Raw genomic sequence first — 19,641 nt, forward strand, 5'->3', positions numbered from 1 at the left:
AGCATTCATAATTTAGCGTCCAGTCAGGATGAGACTCATTAGATATGCTGCCTAATGGAAGAAACTGAGAACTGAAAGGTTCTGACAGTTGTGAACAAAGAACAAGTAACACCACAGTATGGTATTCGGAATCCTCAAGAGAGCATGAGGAGGAACTCAAATATTACTGCCCGTCACACATATGCATCATCATGTTTCCACCATAACTCTAAGATATATAAAGATCTCACACAATAGGTAGCTGTGAGTGTTTAAGCTTAAATCGTCTTCTCTTATTGTGGAGGAAGATTGAGTGCTGGTCTGCTGCCCTTCAGCAGAACCCCTAACTGGGCAACTCCGGTAACCTCTAAAAAAGTTTAATTCTTCAACCTGTCAATTTAGAGTCTGGAATGAAGTAGGTACGGGATGTGTATTACAGAACAGGTGTAAATCAAAATAGGGATTGACAACATTTACAGCACCGGTTGATGGGGATCATTATGTTTCAGCATAACATTTCGTCAACGAGAATCCACACCTTGATTGAGTTCACTCTGTCAAGGTTGTGATACTGTACATTTAACAAGAAAAAAATAACGTTGGTGTTGTTTCCATGCAGTTTAAGTTAAGAAATCTAAGGTAACAGTGTCCTTCTAATTTATGCAGCCCACATTTTATTAAAGGAGTACTGAATTAAGCCTCAAAGTGAGGACCCAATGGGAGAAAGAGTATGCTGTCTGGTTGTGCCCAATGTCTATGTTGATCATTTTGACAGAGATGCCTCCCTCATAGCCACAGTGGGATTCATAGTAGGGGCACTAACCAGCCAACCTGCAAGAACTGCATTGAACTGGTTTGTCCAATTAGTTCTCAGATTTGTGCTATGTGTGTATATAGAATGCAAAAATACCTTTCCAATGGACTTAGCCTTATCTACGTAATTGTTAACACCAATTCCACAGTCTGGTAACTCCTCCGGTTTTTAAAACTTTAGATTGTGCACGCAGTTCAAAGGGTGTGTTTACAGAGCAACTAGTTAGAAATAAAGAAAATGCAGGTTTTTAATAAATGTTTTCATTTATATGGTGCTCAATTAATTATTTATTACGACCATCCTTTTGCATTTTGTCACGGGGCACAGTTGTTTATTTACAGGAACTGCATTCAGACTGCTAAACGACTATCCTTTGTCCAAAGGATGTCCCTTTAGAAATGGATGGAGCAGAATCGACTCCAGCAATCAGAAAGTTGTCTTCAATAAGGGGGAAATGTTCCTTTTTTTATTTTTTATTATATACCCATAGAAATCCGATTACAATATATATAACGGTTCTTACATACGAGATAAAGCCGTACATTAGGCCTATAAAATATACACAACGGCTCTTATAAATGGTATTATTAGACTAAAGGGAGGAATATCATAAATATTATAAATACTGTAAGTACTTAATAAAACAGTCAGATAGAAAAAAACTGGATGGTAGCATTTCCTAATTACATACATTAAGTTGATAAAGACATGGTTTAGGATACTTCCCAATGGCCGCCACTTCTTATCCTACCAGGGCAACCCACATTCTTTCTCCACCTTATGATAGGTGACCAAAGTGCCCGCCCGAGTTTTCAAGCCTCCCTACCCCTGCACGCATATAATGCGGTCTCTTGATTATTTATCCCCAAGAGGCGTGATAGCCATATTTGAAAGGTGGGGGGGGGTGGGGGAATCCGCATTCTTTCATCTTGCTGCGATTATTATCCTAAAAACAGGTGTGCCAATAAATACAAAATATTCCTCTGTGGTATCCAGGCCAATACAGCTATCATAGCCCATGAGCATCAGGGTGGGGGATATGTAAATCCTGCGACCTAATAGTCCCTCCCAAAAGCTCACCACCTTGTTCTTGAGAGAGAGCAGCCTGGCACAATCATAAAACATATGTATTATCGTTGTGTGCCCCTCCCCACACCTTGGGCAGCTATCATCTGTTCTCTTGCCCCTGTTAAAAAGCTTGGCTGGGGTAAAATACAGGTTGAACAGAGTTTTATAATGTTGTGCCTTACGATTGGTTGAACGAAAAATTTTGCCCGCTAGTGACAATGCCATATCTACATCAACATCAGGATTTTTCAGCTTCCCAGCCCAGTTGGTTTCAATTTTCTCTAGATCGTCGGGGACGCTTTTTAGCAGCATACTATAAATAGTTTTTAATCCTGTTAATCTTCCGTGCAATTATCTCCAATAGTGGTATTTTTTCGAGGGGTATTGCCAATCTACAACTAGCAAAAAATTCTCGGATTTGTACATACTTAAAGTATTGCCTAACGGAGATCCCATAATCCTGTTGCAAGGCAGTAAAAGGGCATAGCTGGCCTGACAAGTATAGGTCACCTATTGATACTAGGCCTAGGTGTTCCCAGTGCCTTCCCATATTATCACAGAAAGGGTGAGGAAAGAAATGCGATCGCCACATAAGGGTATAGCGGCTCATTTTTGGGATCAACATAGCCTTACGCACCCTAATCCATATTTGCCAGGCACTATGCACCACCTTAAATCGTACCTTCTTGTAGTAACTTACCTCTACCTGTTGTAGTAACAGCCCCATAGCGTTCCTCCCTAAGGTAAGTTCATATGTCGTTGGAATCCTAACTTTTTTTTCCTCCTCCGTCTCTTTTCTTGTAGCCAAGCAGAAAAAAATAGACATCTGGTGTAAAAGGCTTGCCCAGTGATAAAATGTAACATTAGGAAACGCAGGCCCACCCTGTGCCTGTGGGAGTGTCAGGTATTTTAGGGATCGTCTGACTTTTCCATTTTGCCAAATAAAATTTGAGAGCATGGATTCTAGTGATTTTAAAATTACTGCGTCTATCTGGAGCGGAATAGGGCGAAACATATGTAGACGTTTTAGCAGCATTGTCATTTTTAGAACGTTTCCTCGCCCAATAACAGATAGGTGCAGCCCGTTTATCCTTTATCTGTGGATATTGTTTTTATCAGAGGGTTAAAATTTGTCTTAACTATTGTGTCTATTTTCAAACTAATACAGACGCCCAAATATGTAGTATTTTCTACATGCTGAGGATTATTAAAAGTTATATTGTCTGTACATATTACCAGTGTTTTACCTTCGTTCCGAGAGTAGCCTGATGCTTGCCCATACTCTTTAGCGATAGCCGTGGCTTCCCTGATTGCATCAGTCGGATTGGTGGTTAAAATGGCAATGTCATCGGCATAAGCCAAAATCTTGGTCTCAAATCCTCTAAAAACAATTGGTTTGATCTCCTGGCTTATTAAAAATTTATTTATCAGAGGGTTTATGTACAGAGCAAATAGAATAGAGGAACAGGGACACCCCTATCTGGTTCCCCTTGATATTAGTATACTATATGATTTTTTTCCCCATCAGTTGTAGCCGGGCTCTAGGGTCTGAATACATTGCTTTAATGGCCCTGATGATTCGTGGGCCAAAGCCCTTTAGCTCCAATAGCCCACACAGGAACCTCCAGGCCACCCGGTCAAACGCTTTAGCATATGCTCTTCTTCTGCATTGGCCAGTTCAGCTAACAGCCGCTCATTCTCTAGCTGTCACTGTTTTCTTGCACGTGCTACAAAGCTGATTTTTTCGGCCCTTAGAGCAGCCTTAAAGGTGTCCCAGACTATATTCCGGCTAGCACTATATTTATTGATATCAAAGAATTACTGAGCCCAATTCTTGATATGCTCAATATGGGCATTATTAACGAAAAGCTTCTTGTCAAACATCCATTTACTACGTGCCTTACAGGGCATATCAACCTCAATATCTAATATCAGCGGGTTATAATCCGAAATCACTTTTGGAAGCTTTCTGATCCCCACTTTATTTGCAAGATTCATTGAGGTGAGAAAATAGTCAAGTCTAATGTACTTCTTGTGAGTACAAGAGTAATAAGTATACCCCGGATTGTTGGGGCTTTTAATACTCCCGATGTCGACCAGACCATGACTGCTAATAAGAGATGTCTCGACGAGGAGGAGAAGCAAGATGGAGGCCGCTTAGGAGCCCGTTAACAGCACGCTGACCAGGGAGAGCTGAGGCATGAAACTAAGTGACCAGTGAGGGCCAAATAAGCAGGAACAAAAAAACAAACTGATGCTCCCCGGAGCAGACGCCCGCTGCTGCTGCGCGTGGGCAAACTGGGTCCCTATAGGGCTGAGGATTTTGAAGCAACTTGCAGTAGCGTACTCACCTTGTGCTAACTGCGGCAGATCGGATAGACTCCCTGCTGTGATGGGACCAAAGAATGCAGGAGCCAGGGAGATCCCTAAAGCTGGGAGGTACCCGCCAGGTGGGGGTGGACCCGTGGCAGCGGAGCACGGATCAGAGAGCCCAGAGGAGCTGGCGCCCAGGCATGGATGCCAGACACAGGATGCAGAACGTAGAACGAGCAGCCCCTGGACAAGAGGGGAAGGGGTGCAGCCACAGGGAAGCAGCGTCCGGCGGGCCAGCACGTCAGTAGCTGATCTGCTACAGCGGGGACGAGAGCTGCAGCCATGGGTCCCGTGCTCTCCATGCCACTGGAGTCAAGCTATCCTGGCTGGTGAGGGCTGAAAGCCCGAAACCGGTCCTAGGATGCTTGTTTCCAGTCCATTGTGGACCTGGCCTGGCAGTTAGAGCTGGACTGCTCCCATTGGGCGCAGGATCAAGACTGGATTGGCATAGTGAGCAAAAGAATTATGTATTTAGGCCCAGATCTCTGTACTGGGGTGAATGTATGACATTGTTCTGCATTCTGTCCATCAATTGTTCTTTTTGCATTTGTCACCCCAAGTGGGACGGGTATGCCCAGATGTGGGTCCTGTGCTCTCCATGCCACTGGAGTCAAGCTATCCTGGCTGATAAGGGCTGAAACCCCGAAACTGGTCCTAGGATGCTTCTTTCTTTGTATGCCAGGATTTTTGCCACGCTACGGTGGAAAGAAGTTGGCGGCTAAGACAGTTGATCAAGCCGTTCCAAGTCTAGAACGCACAAGCCTTCCTGATTAATCCAGCACAGCTAAAAGTTATTTGGGGGGAGCACTTGTGATTTTTCTTCCTCTGAAATTAAGGCGAAAGAATATCTGTAAGGCCTAAAAACCTAAAACAAAAGAGACGTTTAATTCTGCTTTGACGGACCTGATTAATATGTCACTATTTAGGAGCAAAATAAGATAAGACTATAATCACGGGGAAAATAAAAGTGAAAATATAAATAAACATTAATATATATACAAATACAAATAAATAATCACATAGCACTGGGTAGGAACTATCACAGGTTAGCATATGTAAGGCTGTTTTTAACCCCTTGCATGTGTCGGACGGCCCCAGGCCGTACGATGTCAAGGTGGGCGTGTGCGTCGGATGGCCGGGAGCCATCCGATCTGCGCACACGTGGAATTTTCCCACACCGCGGGGAAATTCCGGCCGCGGCCAAAGCGTTACTATATAGCTCCTGGTCATGTGTGCTGTGCTCATCACATGCGCAGACCTTAGTCTGAGCGCTTTTCAAGGGTGGAGGTGGGGAGGGGTGGTGGGAGGGGGCTAGTGGGGGGAAGGGTGGTGGGAGTGCAAAATTCCAAAATATATATACCCATGGATGAAAAAAGGCTATTGCAAAACTGTTATGTTATGAGTGGATTAAGGCAAGTGAAGGTATACCAGGCTGGTTTAAATCAGGCTTAAATGGCTGGATAAATGTATGCACAATAAATGTGGGTGGCTTGAACGACAGTAGCAAGAGGCAAAGGGTGGGCGAGTTTGTTAGATCGAATACGCTTGATGTTGTGTGTGTACAGGAGATGCATATCCCCTGGGGGAAAAGGAATCTGATGGGTATGGGGGTATATAATATTCTGGCCTGCACTTCCCAGAGCTCTAATATTTGGGGGGGTTGCGATTTTTGCAAAGGTCGCTATGGGGGAGGGGGGGGGGTGGGCTAAGCATAAATTAGCAGACACACTAGGGCGGTAGGTAGTGGTCGAACTAGAGATAGGCTACACAATCTGTGCAATATATGGGTCAAACCAGGATGACCGGGAGATTTTTGAAGACTTCGAGGTAGAACAGGCCTTGTCCTCTGGTTAGCAGTGGTGATCTTAATATATCAGCTGAGTTTCGCAGTAATCAGCGGTACCAGGGGCGGAAGCCCGGGGTATACTGAGCAAAGGGGAAATGTTCCTACTGGATGTGTACTTGTTCAACAACCTAAGTTAAAAGATGGCGATATGTATTAGTAGCACACGCTTAACAAATTATTCCTCATGGTTTTAAACTTCCTTAACAATTCTACATTATACAGAACGCTCACATCTCCACAGTAGCACTATATTCTCACTTCTACTATCGGATTTAGCATTTATATGAACGAGATCTATTCAAATGGAAGTTGACATGTATATGAGATGTCAGAATCATATTATAAAGGGAGGATTCAAATCCAGCCCCTGCTTGTGCAAATCAAATAAGAATATCCCTGAGCTACCCCTCACAATGCAGAAAATTCCACCTGCTCTTTATTTTAATGTTTTGTTTTTAAAAAGAACAGATCCTTCAACAATAACCGCTCTGGATCATACTAGGATGAACCCACACTGAAATGTAATACATTTAATTGTATATTGGTCAATCACTGTTAGCTAGGACATTTTTCCAACAAAAACAGATCTTCTAGAGGGTCTTCGACACCACAGCTAATTAATCAAGCCACAATAGAACACACAGTCAAAGGACGAGGGGCTGCAATATTATGCTTGGAATTTTAGTTCAACATTTGCAACTACAACTTATGTTATGTTATGTTATATGCGGATTTATAGCGCGCTCCTATAGTCGAGACTGTCCTGGCGCGGGAGTGAAACTAATCCAGGTGGTAGAGGGATCGGTTAATCATGGATTTGAAAGAGGTGCGTTTTAAGCAGTTTTTTAAAATTAGACAGATTGGGAGAGTGTCTGAGAGCGTCAGGCAGGGCGTTCCACCATTGAGCACCCTTTACCGTCAAGGATTGTCCGCCCAGACGAGCTCTTTTAAATCTGGGAACGACCACCTGCTTTCTGGAGGTAGATCGCAGCTGACGGGTCGGGAGGTAAAGGGTGAATCTTTTGGCTAGGTAGGCAGGGCATGGTCCATTAAGGGCCTTATAAACGAGGACCAGAGTTTTGAAGTGCACTCTTTGGGCTACAGGGAGCCAGTGTAGATCCTTCAACTGTTTGCGAACGCTAAGTCTCCTAGAGATGTTAAAAATGAGTCTCACCGTTGCGTTCTGGACTACCTGTAGCTTTCTGATCAAGTAGTCTGGAGCCCCTACATAAAGGGCGTTAGAGTAATCCAGACGGGAGAGCACCAAAGCTCTGGCAACCGCTTCCTTGGCCATTTGAGGGAGAAGAGGAAAGAATCTGCGAAGAGTAGTCAGGGTTCCAAAACACGTCCCCGCCAGTCGTGCAATCTGATCTCGAAAACATAAATCTGCTCCAAACCAAATACCCAGGTTCTTGGCCAACCCACTCTCTCCCGTTGGACATGTTGATTCAGTGGGCCAGATAGAATTCTTAAAGTTAGTGGGAAATTGGCCGTAGAGCAGAATTTCTGTTTTTTCCTCGTTGCATTTGAGGCAGGCTCTGGCCAGCCAAGCAAATACAGAGGATAGGCATTGGCGTACTCCAGAGGTGCACAAGTTCTCCTTTTTCCAGGTGAAGAGAAGCTGGGTGTCATCGGCATAGGCCATAATCTTAGCACCCCAGCTCTCAGCCAGCCGGATCAAGGGAGTTAAGTAAATATTAAATAAGAGGGGACTTAAGGTTGACCCTTGTGGGACTCCAGTTTCTACCCTTCGATTAGCGGAGCAATAGGGAGGGAGCCAAATCTGTTGAGTCCGGTCAGAGAGGAAAGACCTGATCCACCTCAGTGCCGTACCCGAGATGCCGATGTTCTCCAGTCTAGATAGGAGCTGGAGATGGGGCACCGTGTCGAAGGCGGCCGAGAGGTCCAGAAGAAAAAAGGCCCCCCCTGCCGCCTCCGTCAAGGCAATCCCTAATGGCCTCCGCCACCTCTACCAATGCCGTTTCCGTGCTGAAAGAGGTGCGGAAGCCTGATTGGGCCGGATGAAGAGCCTCAGAGGATTCCACAAATCTCTCAAGTTGCCGGAAGGCAGCTTTCTCGCAAACTTTAGCAAGAGCTGGTAGGAGGGATATAGGCCTGTAGTTGGAAGTGATCGAAGGATCGGCCGAAGGTTTTTTTAATAGGGGGAGAAGTTTGGCTTGCTTCCACTTGGAGGGTAAAATTCCAGAAGTAAGGGATTTGTTGACCAAAGCGGTGACCATAGGGGCAATAACTTCAGCTATTCCATTAAGGACCCTCGCAGGGCAAGGATCTATAGGTGACCCTGATCTCAGAGATTTTAAAATGGTCAGGATATCTATATTTTTGACCTGAGTAAACTCTGTCATCTCTGCCTTAGCCTTAATTACTTGGGAAGGGGAAAGAGGAAGAAGTTGGTGAATTAAGGTTGGAGCAGATTGTGGGTCGGGTGGCTGGTCAGGGTTATTCAGACTATTTTGAATGTTTCGAATTTTCTCAATGAAGAAAGTGGATAGTTGCTCACACCAATCTGTGGAGGGTGGAAATGAGGTCTTCTCTGCTACCGGGGTAGTGAAGCTTTTAACTATAGAGTAAATTTCTCGACTGTTGTTTTTCGCCTTTAGAATTCTAGATGCATAGAATTCCCCTTTAGCTGTTTTAATTGCTGCATAGTAGCTTTTTTGGGCTGCACGGAGTTCCGATTTAGCAGTAGGACAATAGTTCTTTCTCCATATTCGCTCTAGCGCCTTACACCCAATTTTTTAAATTTTTAATTGTTCAGTATACCAGGGGGAAGTGGGAGTGATCCTATGGTTGTTTTTTCCTTTGCTTTGTGGTAAGGATCTAATGGAGGTGTCTATCCAGGAAGAGAAGTTGTCTACAGCTTCATCCAAATGTTGTGCTTTCATTGGGGTGGAGTGGGTAAGGACCTCCACTAGGTGTGGAATATTAATTCTCCTTGGACGTTCCCCAAGCTTGGGTGTGGATGACACACGGCTGGTGTTTATAGACCAGGAGAAGTGAACAGGAAAGTGATCTGACCATGTAATGGGGTAGGGTGGATCTACAGAGATGTTAAAATTAGAATATACTAGATCTAAACAATGACCCCCTTCATGAGTGGCAGATTGCACCTGTTGAACCATCTGAGCCAAATTGCAAATTTCTTTCAGCTCTTTGACTCCAGGGGAAGAGCTTGTGTCCATGTGTAAATTAAAATCTCCCAACATTAGGAAGTGGGGGAATCGGAGTGCACGTTGGATAGTGATCTCCTCCAGGGATTTAATAAAATTACCTAGAGGACCGGGTGGGCGATAGATCAATAGTCCCCCCCAGGGTGAATTTGGGGGATAGTGCTAGGGAGAATTCCATAGCTTCTCTATCCTCAATCCTTCCTGTGCATTCCATCCTCAGAGTCCATTTCTCTTTGTAGATCACGGCTACACCTCCTCCCCCTGCCTTTGTTACGGTCCTGTCTTGTGATCTTAAACCCTCTAGGGACAGCCAGCTCCACCACTGGGGCACAACTCTCGTTCAGCCACGTCTCCGTGATGAATAGGATGTCGAGGTTCTTATCGATGATAAATTCGTGAACTTCTTCAAAGTGCTTTGATAGGGAGCGAGCATTGATAAGGGCAGCCCGAATAAGAGGGTCATCCGCTGTAATAGGCTGGGGAAAGGAGGAATTAGGTAGGCTAAATTTGAAGCGGCAATTTGGACATGTTCGTGAAAAGGAGTCTAAAACATTCCAGTGGGCGCCATTGCATAATAGGTTGCGATTAAGAGCTCCAAGTTCGTCTGAGTTATATGTGATAGTGGGGAATATCCCGTGCAGTATGGAATTGGCAGGGGTCCTGGCCCTGGGCGCTGTCGAGGCGCGGACGGGCGCAGACGGGCTTGCCTTAGGCGCGCCTTCGGCGCGCCTTCGGCGCGCAAACGGCGCTCCCGCTGCGCTCGTCCGCTGCGCTTCCTGTCCATGCACATGATAAGAGGAGAGAAAGGGGGGTGTGGCCTCGAGGGGGCGTGGTCAGCGAGCACGCCGGTGATGGCGTCCGCTAAACAAACAGCTACCGTTCCAACTAGCAATCAGCTGAGCGGTATGTGGCCAGAGGCATTACACCCTAAGAGAGCAGGTAGGCTTAATACGTTTTTAAAATACAGTAGATATAGCCCTTAAAACACACACAGTTTCAAAAACAGTCAATCGTACCACCAGCTCCCGGCTTCCGCCTCAGGACTGGGAATCGAGTTTCTGAAGCTGCCAGTGGATTCGGCGTTTATGACAGGGCGGGGGGCGTGGCCTCGAGGGGGCGTGGTCAGCAAGCACGCCGGTGATGGCGTCCGCTAAACAAACAGCTACCGTTCCAACTAGCAATCAGCTGAGCGGTATGTGGCCAGAGGCATTACACCCTAAGAGAGCAGGTAGGCTTAATACGTTTTTAAAATACAGTAGATATAGCCCTTAAAACACACACAGTTTCAAAAACAGTCAATCGTACCACCAGCTCCCGGCTTCCGCCTCATGACTGGGAATCGAGTTCCAACTGAGTGATGGAAGAAGGCAGGTGAGGTCCATCAGGGTAGGGGAGAATGGAGGTAGTGAGACTGGGGGTCAGATAGGTAGAGAGCGAGGGAGAAGCCAAAATAATGGACTGAGTGTTCAACGCTGCGCTATAGTGCAAAGAAAACAAGCTGCAACAGTAAAAAGAACTCTATCTTCATATCTCCCAGTAGTCAAAATCATGTCAAGCACATTTAATACCAAATAAAGTAATATATATATAAGACGGTTAGCTCAGTCTTGCAACACCAGCACAGGATTGGGAAATTGGAGTTCAGCACAGGACAACTAGCCACACTGCCCTTCAATTGAAGGTGGTGTTGTAAAGAATTCTAACTTGGAAAAAATAAATGCCAACTAGCAGAATACAAGAAGATATGCAGACAAAAGAATAAGTGCCCAAGCGGAGATTGGAAAGCTGAGAAGACCAAAAAATGAGGAGTCAGTCAGTCTCTCAGATTCTTGTTCCTAAATTGTGCTGCTTAAAGCAGGGTAAAAATAACAAGTTGCATACAACCATGCCAAGTGGGGGGTGGGGGGAGGGGGGGGCTTGCGGGGGAATGCAAAGGAAATGCAAAATTATGGTTCCAGGCAAATACATTTTCAACTTTCTATTGATCGATCTTTGCCCCAACGATTAGACATGCCAATATAAATAAAGCCACAAAACATTAGCATTATAAGTTGGAGAAAACAACAAAACCCCAGTGTTTCCACATATAGCATTGAATGCCGTGAAGAGTGGTAGTTGTATATTTATTAACTACCCAACACCCTCATATAGACCAATGTTTGCTTACATAAAGCAAATGAAGGATGTGGAGTGCACCATTTTGCCACATGCAGCATAGGTCTCATGGAAAATTGTACTTTTGGTAGCACAAACAAAAAACACTGAGTTGGAAAATTATTAGCAGCCTTCATGAAACAAAAACATTGCAAGTGCAAAGTATCACCTCTAATGACTTTAAAATACTTACACCAAGATACGTAAGCTTGTCCTGTACTACCCCTCTCCAGTCTGCTACATTCCAACACATTACCCCGGACTTCAGGTTATTTACCAAATATCCAGATAATGCCCCATATTCTCTCACCAAAATTTCCAACCTAGGAATAGTTTGGACCGGGTCCGAAGTAAATATTGTAAGGTCATCCACATACAATGCAATTTTATTTTTGTAGCAGCCTGAATTTAAAGGGATAACCTGACCTTCTCACCGCAAAAGCTGAGCAAGTGGCTCAATATAAATGTCGAACAACAGTGGGGATAGAGGACAACCCAGCCGAGTGCCCCTAGTGATCGAAAAGCTTCTTGTAAGGGAACTATTAAAAAGGATCCTAGCTGTTGAGTGCTCATATAAAGCTTTTAATGTAGCGATAAAGAAGGGACCAAAAACATTTATCGCCAGGACTTCCCACAGAAAAGCCCAGCAGACACGATTGAAGGCCTTAGAAAGTCCAATGTAACTGCGGCCAGGGGGATTGATCGGGCTATGCCAAGGTCTATTTTACCAATTAATTGCTGGGTAAGTTCATGGATATGCCTCCGTGGGACAAATCCCTTCTGGTCCAAGTGTATTAACTGAGGTGCCAGTTTAGCCAGTCTCCCTGCCAAAATGCTAACAAAAATCTTCTAATCTGCGGATTGGCTGTTCCAGATTTAAAATTACTGAATGGCCTTCCAGTTTAAAAATTGTACAGCGCTCCTGGGTAAACCGGGGCCCCTAATATGGGAAGGTATGTGGGAAGAGATGGTGAGGGAGTGGGACTCTAAAGGTTTTTTGTACAAGTTTGGGGCAAGTAAGTTCTTCAAAAAGGTTTGGTTGAAGACTTTTAAGTCTACACTAACCCTTTGGCTGGGAGTTAGGAGGATTCTGGGCATGGGCTATTTTTCGGATTTCTCCCTAATCTGGGACTCACCAGGTATCCCTCACTGTCTTAAAGAGTGGCTGAGTCTTCCATTGAGGTGGGCTGGAATTGAAGTATAGGGGGAACTCCTAACAGTGCAGGGTATGTTGCTCTGGGAAGTGTTAGTGGCAAAAACTAGTAACTCCCTTTCTAGATCCAAGTACCTCCAGCTATCATCTTGGGTCACAGCCAATGGACAGGAGATTGAGGGGGTGGGGCAGTTGATGATAATTCGATTCAAAGCTGCAGGATGAGTACCCCACGAAGAAGGAGGTTGCATATTTGTACTGGACACTACACGATGCAGAGGACAGAAAATTGAAGGCACCATACTCGCTATGGGAAGGAGATATTCAGGGGACTGAGGTAAAAACAATTTGGCAACTTTCTTTAACACTGTTGTACTCGGTGGTTAAACTAGCCAATCTGAAACAACCATTTTTTTTTTTTACCATCAATAGGCTCTATTGGACGCCCCAGCAGAAGATAGAAATGTTTGTGTATGAACCGATACCAAGATGCCGAAGATGTGGTCTTTTAAGAGCCGATGACCAACATATGTTTTTAGGTGCCCAGAATTAAAGGCCTATTGGCAGGAGTTGGAGAAGGTGGTCAAGGATATTCTTGGGGCAAATACAATGCTGAGCTCAGCCTTGGTGTTGAAGGGGGTGGAAGTCCGCCCCAGTCAACCCTTAATAAGAGTTAGGAAGGCCTTGCTGTTCTACTTGATGCTCTTAGCTAGAAGAGAGATTTGTAAACGTTGGACGGAACCCCTACCACCCAAGGGTCTTGAGTGGCTCCAGGTGGTTAGAAGTGTATGCAGACTAGATATCGGATCTGGGAGGGAGGGAGCAAGTGGGGGGTGTCGTAGCAGGATATGGGACGATTTCCAAAGATTGTGTGGAATGGCAATGTCTTAAGGAAGTGTCCTATGATTAAACCTGTGCGAAGCCAGCAACCAGGAAACTGGTAGGACTGGATTGGCAGGGCCAGAGATATAATGCAACTGGCCTGAGGTCGGGACAGGTTTTACAGAAAGGCCTGGTTTTGGAGATATTGATGATATGAGGACAAAACAATAATAAATAAAACAAGTGCAAAGTATTGATTTTAAAGGACTGCATCAAAACTAAGACATGCCTTTACCAGATCCCCAAATCTGAGAACTGGAATACTACACTTTAGACAGGTGCCGCTTGTTTCGACAGTGAAACTGAATGAAAAAGTGTTTTCATGACATCTGCAAATCAAGACATTCTGTAAAGACATTAGCATGACTAACTCCCCCCTTATACAACAAACTTTAACTTTCATTTAACCCCATGAGGTAATAACAGCACAAAATATATAGGGGTCCTATTCACTAAAGCATTTTGGAGTACAGAACGTAATACTCCTACAGTACTCTTTACTCTTGCACGCCTTCATGCTTTGTCTCAAAACGCCTAAAATGGTAATAATCATACACAAAATTAGCACAAATAGAAAGGACTGTGCTAACTTTGCACTGTTACTAATAGGAAGTTACATTTTCACGGGCCAATTCACAAAGTCATGTAAGAGGGTGTATAAACAGTACTCCTGAAATACTAGTTCCATACTCAGATACTTTTGTGGATCTGCCCCCAAAAATTACTTCCAGGTATCGCTTGTATTTTTCACCTCATCTTGACCCCAGCGTTAAGGAAAGAGTTATGCCATGGGCTGACTTTGCACCTACTTGACACCCATGATTGTCACCCCTAGCACATTTTCTTACACATGCAATCACCACCGCAACGTATTTGTGGTATCTGCTTGCAGCTTAATGACCACCATTCACTTCCCTCGTTCTTCCAGTCTTTTGACACAGACGTCCGCCCGCTTGCACCTGCTCGCTCTTGCTTTCAATCGTGTGTTTATGTTCATCTGGCTGCACATCACAGGTCGAGTAAAGCAGAATCACATAGTTATCTTTACCTGTCCACATCAGAAGGTGTGAGGTTGATTTCAGACCGATCTGTGAGTTGCTCCGAGCGTGCCTTGTAGCCCATCTCATAATACAGAAATTTCTTTGCATTTTCAAGCTCTTCCTGAGGAATAAATAATATAGCAAAAGTGGAATAATTGCCAATTAATTGCAGTATGTTCGTTAAGAAAATATATGTGCTATAATGGGGTTTAAAAAAAAATTACAAAAGGCGCTTTTTATCCTGTAAGGAAGTGTGAGTGATTTATTTTAAGTTATATTTACTATCAATACAAACAACTAAAATTTAATGAGTTTTAATAGTGCTCATTGGATTTTCTGGAAGTAATAAGGTTAAAAGATCCCTCCAAGGTATGCGGTTGTGGGATCCTACGAGCGATCGGGAATAAGCAGGGCAAAAACACTACTAAGCAAAACGAAGCGTGCTCCCCTGCCATCAACTGAAGATGAGTGCTCACTCATTTCTATATCTGGGCGTCAAACCTTACAATAAACATTCAAACATTTGGTGACAAGAAAGGACTGACATTGAACGCATGCACATGAATTCCCTGGGCTTGAATCCTGGTAAAGTGGGCAATCACCATGTAATTTCAAGTATAAACAGTCTGAAAAAGGTACAAGCCTTACATTATATAGACAGCAGCCTTGATTCCAGTTAAAGTCGTAATGGCTCCAAACCATAAGGCGGCAGGTGTTCTGAATCTTAGTTAACAATACAGGGAGTATGTTGTTACTGCCACCATGCACAGGCTCTACCCTTTCTCCATTAAGTGATTGATGTATTATGGTAAATTATGGTAACATACTGTATAGGGGAATTTATAGCACATAAAGTGTGCTACACTTTCAGACTGTACAAAATGGACTGTGTCTCACTTACAGAGCACAAGTACAGAGACGTGTGCTGTTCCTAGAGGGTGAGAAGAGAATGAGGCCTACAGTAATATGTTATTCAGTGAAATCAGGAGGGATTTCCTCCTTCAGGAAAAAGACCCTCACACATCCAGCCAGCTAGATGTCATGCTTCATCATCAGGTCTGCTCCAAATCGGGGCGGCGCTGCAATCCCCGATCGGCGCCCTTAACGGGGCCTTTTGATGGAGATCTTTATTCCTTGTATGCCGGTTGGTGTAGTGCGGGTGAGGGCCCTAAGTGTAGTGTGTATTCGTGAAGTTTAAAACAAGTAGTAGGGATCCAAAATAACAAAAGTTTAATAAAGCAGGTCCCACTCTTGACTAAAACAAAAAAGTGCTCGTCCCTGAAGTAAAGTTGTCAGGTTTGCACTGCACTGGTCACCATGTTTCTTGCACCGGTTAGATCTATCGCAATTCATCAGGACCCAAATTTAAAGTTCACACACTTACTGGTATTGTGTGGGTCCCTGGCAACGTTTTCAAGACATAGGAGGAATCTGAAGAAACAGGGGAGGAAGATCTTTAGAGAGAATTTAAAACCCAGGGAGATTTAATGCAACATACCTCTAGGCTGGGGGGGGGGCTAGAGGGCGCCAGACCAACATGGCCGCACATCCGTGAGGCTCTCGCCAGCCGGGCGATTCATTGCTCCTTCAGCCCATCCTTCATCGTGGAAACCCGCAACTGACCCGCGCCGATTGTTCAGCTGGGGCCGGAGCGCACTTGTGGCAAATTTCGGGCCATTCTGATCGATGGTTCCGACGCTATAGACACTGTTGTCTCCCGCGGACGAAGCTGCAGCCCCTCCGGCGCGAAGAGGCCGGTGTGCGTGTGCACGCGACACCGAGGATTGGTCGCGGTCGGCAGGCCGCGTGACACGGATGGTGACGGAGCGGAGTGGCGGCGGCGGCACTTACATCAGGACTTCCTGCGGCTGCTGCGATTCACCCGGAGTGCCGGTAAGGTGGCGGCGGACGCGGGTGGCATTGGAGGACTTCCGCCGCGTGACGTCTACTGCACGGACGCCACAAGCCCCTGCGCTCGGAGAAGAAGGCCTCCGCTAATATTATCGCCCTGAGCGGCCTCTGGGTGGACGGGGGGTGGAGATTCCTCGCAGCCCGCACCCCCCACGGTTCATAGCGGGAAATACCCACCACTTTTGCCGCAGTGCGCCCGGCCCGCTGGGGATCTGCCAGGAGAGGCGACTCTGCTGAGTGAGGGCTTCACCGGCACCATCCAGCCTCCTGCATGTGACTGGGGGCTCGGGGAGAAGACCGTTGTTGGCCCGCGCTTGGGGCGTCATCCGAGGAGGTAGGAGGGCACCCCCGCGCTGCCATCACAAAAACGCTGCGCACTAGGAGGTGTGGGACACACAGGGCGGACGGAGGGTGACCCTCCCGCTGCGTTGGATGGGCCATCGTCGCGGAGCTCCTTCTAGCCTCGTGGAGTGGGCACTGACGGGGCTGCTACCGCGAATGGAGACCTCGCTTTAGGTGAAGACCTTGTGTTAGGTGCTTGGCTGGGGGCTGCTCCCCCCCCCCCCCGACTATTCAGGGCCCTCCACTTTGCCGATACCGAGGGGAGGCGTCCGTGGAATTTGATCAGAGGCGCGGACCTAGTCCCCTGTCGTACTACACGGTAAAGCTCAGGCTGCTCCAGTGGGGGTGCTCCGTACTAGTGTTCCTGAGTGGGGGTCAGACTCTTATATTCTGCCATAATGGGGAAGACAGATACTAAGCAATCCCGGCTCCCCTTTGAGACCCAAAAGAAAAAAGCTCGTGCCCCGCCACCGGGGGACGGCGACTCCGATGGAGGGGAAGCCGAGGAGGTGGACTGGAAGGCGCTCCTACTTAACATGCAAACTAGCCTTACCTCAATCGACTCGAAGATTGACAGCATGTCTAAACGTCTGGACTCTGTAGTCCATCGACTTGACCAACAAGAGGAACGAGTTAAGGAGTCGGAGCAGCGAATTTCTGGGCTAGAGGATGGGGCGTCGGCCACTGCAACCAAAGTATCGCAGATGGAGAGATTGCTGAAGGTGACCGCCGACAAGAACGAGGACTTAGAAGCACGCTCGCGCCGCAATAACGTGCGCCTTATTGGTCTGGCAGAATCTACCACCGTGGGCAAAATGGAACTTTTCATTGAAAAGCTTCTGTCTGACCTTTTTGGCGCGGATGCCTTCTCTCCGCAGCTGGTGGTGGAGTGTGCCCACCGCACCCTGGGCCCTCGCCCCATGCCCGGAGCCCCCCCCCCCCCGAGACCTGTCATCATCCGCTTTCTGAATTTTAGAGACCGAGATACTCTACTTCGCCTTGCCTGGGAGAAGCAGCCTGTCCATTTTGAAAACACCACGCTCTCCTTCTTTCCTGACTTCCCACTGTCGGTGCAGGATGCGCGCCGTAAATTTGGGTCGGTCAAGAAGCGATTGATTCAGAATGGTATTCAATACTCCATGCTGTACCCAGCGCGCCTCCGGGTGGTCCACCGTGGCGAGCCACACATATTTCAGGACCCATCTCAGGTGGAACTCTTTCTAAAGGACCACAAACGATCTCACGAGGCTGCCCGGCCCCCGTCGGAGAGGGCTGGCTCCCGCTCGCCCACCTCTGCGCTGGACTGATTGGGGACTTCATAGCTGCCATTCCTGTCCCTCATTCTACTATTATTGTATAGCCTTGCCCAGCTCTCACCTTGCGATGGGCCTTCAGGCTCGCAACTTATTCTGCTCGGCGCCCTGGCCTTGTATTGCTGACCTATCAATCGTTGGGCTCCGCTGCTTTCAGGGTTTCCTTGATGTTGCTTAACATGACTTCGCCCTGGCACCTCCCTCCCCTCCCCGCGGCTTCCGCTGGCTACTGACCCTAGCGGGCAGCGGGTGCAATATCGGGGGAGTTGGATGGCGGGTCTGGACCCCTTGTGTCCCCCAATCGGGTGTTCCCCAACGGGGTAATGACTTGGCATTGTGGGTTTGTATGGGGTGGGGGAGATGCCCGGCATGATTGGGATGTCGGAGTGGGTGGGGGGATGGTTTTCAAAGGGTTGTTTATGTTTTGTTTGAATTCAGTATGGATACTGTCAAAATGCATAGTGTTGATACACCTTCTGACACCTTCGACATACAGTGGCACCAGGGAAGGTATTGTTCAGTGGGCTCCTTGACCTACTATTCTCCTATCTGTAGACATGAGTCATGCAGGAAATCTTGATATTAATGTGGGGGGACTGATCTCCGCTATTACTTGGAATGTTAGAGGACTGGGTGATCCGAGGAAGCGGAGACAGATCTTGGGTGCGTTGGACAGATTAAATGTCCATATTGTATTCTTGCAGGAGACCCATATGGATCCCCAACACAGAGGCGGATTTGCCGCCAGATGGGCGGCGCACTCGGTCTTTGCACCATACTCGTCCTATGCGAGAGGCACTGCTATTCTGATAAAAAGAAGTGTTCCCTACACTCCCCTGGGTGACGCAGCTGACCGGGAGGGCCGGTATTGTATGACTTGGGGTAGGATAGGCGTTGAAACCATAACTTTGGCCTGCTCTTGTGGCCCTAATTGCGATGACCCGAGCAGCTTCGTTGCCCTCTGGAATAAGATCAGGGACATAGGATCGACACATCTCATATGGGGAGGAGACTTCAACGCCGTGCTTGACCCGGCCCTGGATAGGTCCAACCCTTCTGCACAACACTACACCAACACACACAGATACCTGCAACATTTGCGACACTCAGGAGGTTGTGGATGCCTGGCGTCACTTACACCCGACTCGGACGGAGGGCACACATTGGAATACGGCACACGCCACATGGGCTAGACTGGACTACATTTTGGTGTCTCGTGGGTTGGCCCCCTCCCTAACTGCGGCGCAACATGTGGGCCGCACGTTCTCTGACCACTCCCCGGTGATGGCCAAGTTCCGCTTACCGGACATAATGGGGAGACCACCCTCCTGGCGACTCCAACCCAACATTTTACTCGACGAACTCTTCCGCTCCGAACTGAGTCAAGACATTGAAGATTTCCTTTCACACAACAAGGGTTCGGTGGAGCGGGTTGCCACCCTGTGGGAGGCGCTAAAGGTCACAGTGCGAGGTATTTGTATCTCTAAGTGCTCCGGCGTGTTGCGGGCCTTACGCACCACATTACACACATTGGAGAGCACACTGCACACACTAGAAACTCGGCCAGACTATGCC

General features: G+C 46.8%; 1 protein-coding gene across 3 annotated transcripts in view; it reads right to left on the minus strand.

Moving 5' to 3' along the window:
* The window catches only part of GPD2 (glycerol-3-phosphate dehydrogenase 2), a 927,571-nt gene that overhangs the window by 223,116 nt on the left and 684,814 nt on the right, over window positions 1–19,641 (minus strand). For all 3 annotated transcript variants that reach the window (XM_085645519.1, XM_085645518.1, XM_085645520.1), the window contains exon 14: window positions 14,509–14,621. In XM_085645519.1, coding sequence (XP_085501645.1) covers window positions 14,509–14,621 — 113 coding nt within the window. The remainder of the gene's footprint in view (window positions 1–14,508; window positions 14,622–19,641) is intronic.

The sequence above is a fragment of the Triturus cristatus genome, chromosome 3_1, assembly GCF_964204655.1.
Source record: "Triturus cristatus chromosome 3_1, aTriCri1.1, whole genome shotgun sequence".
Classification (NCBI taxonomy): domain Eukaryota; kingdom Metazoa; phylum Chordata; class Amphibia; order Caudata; family Salamandridae; genus Triturus; species Triturus cristatus.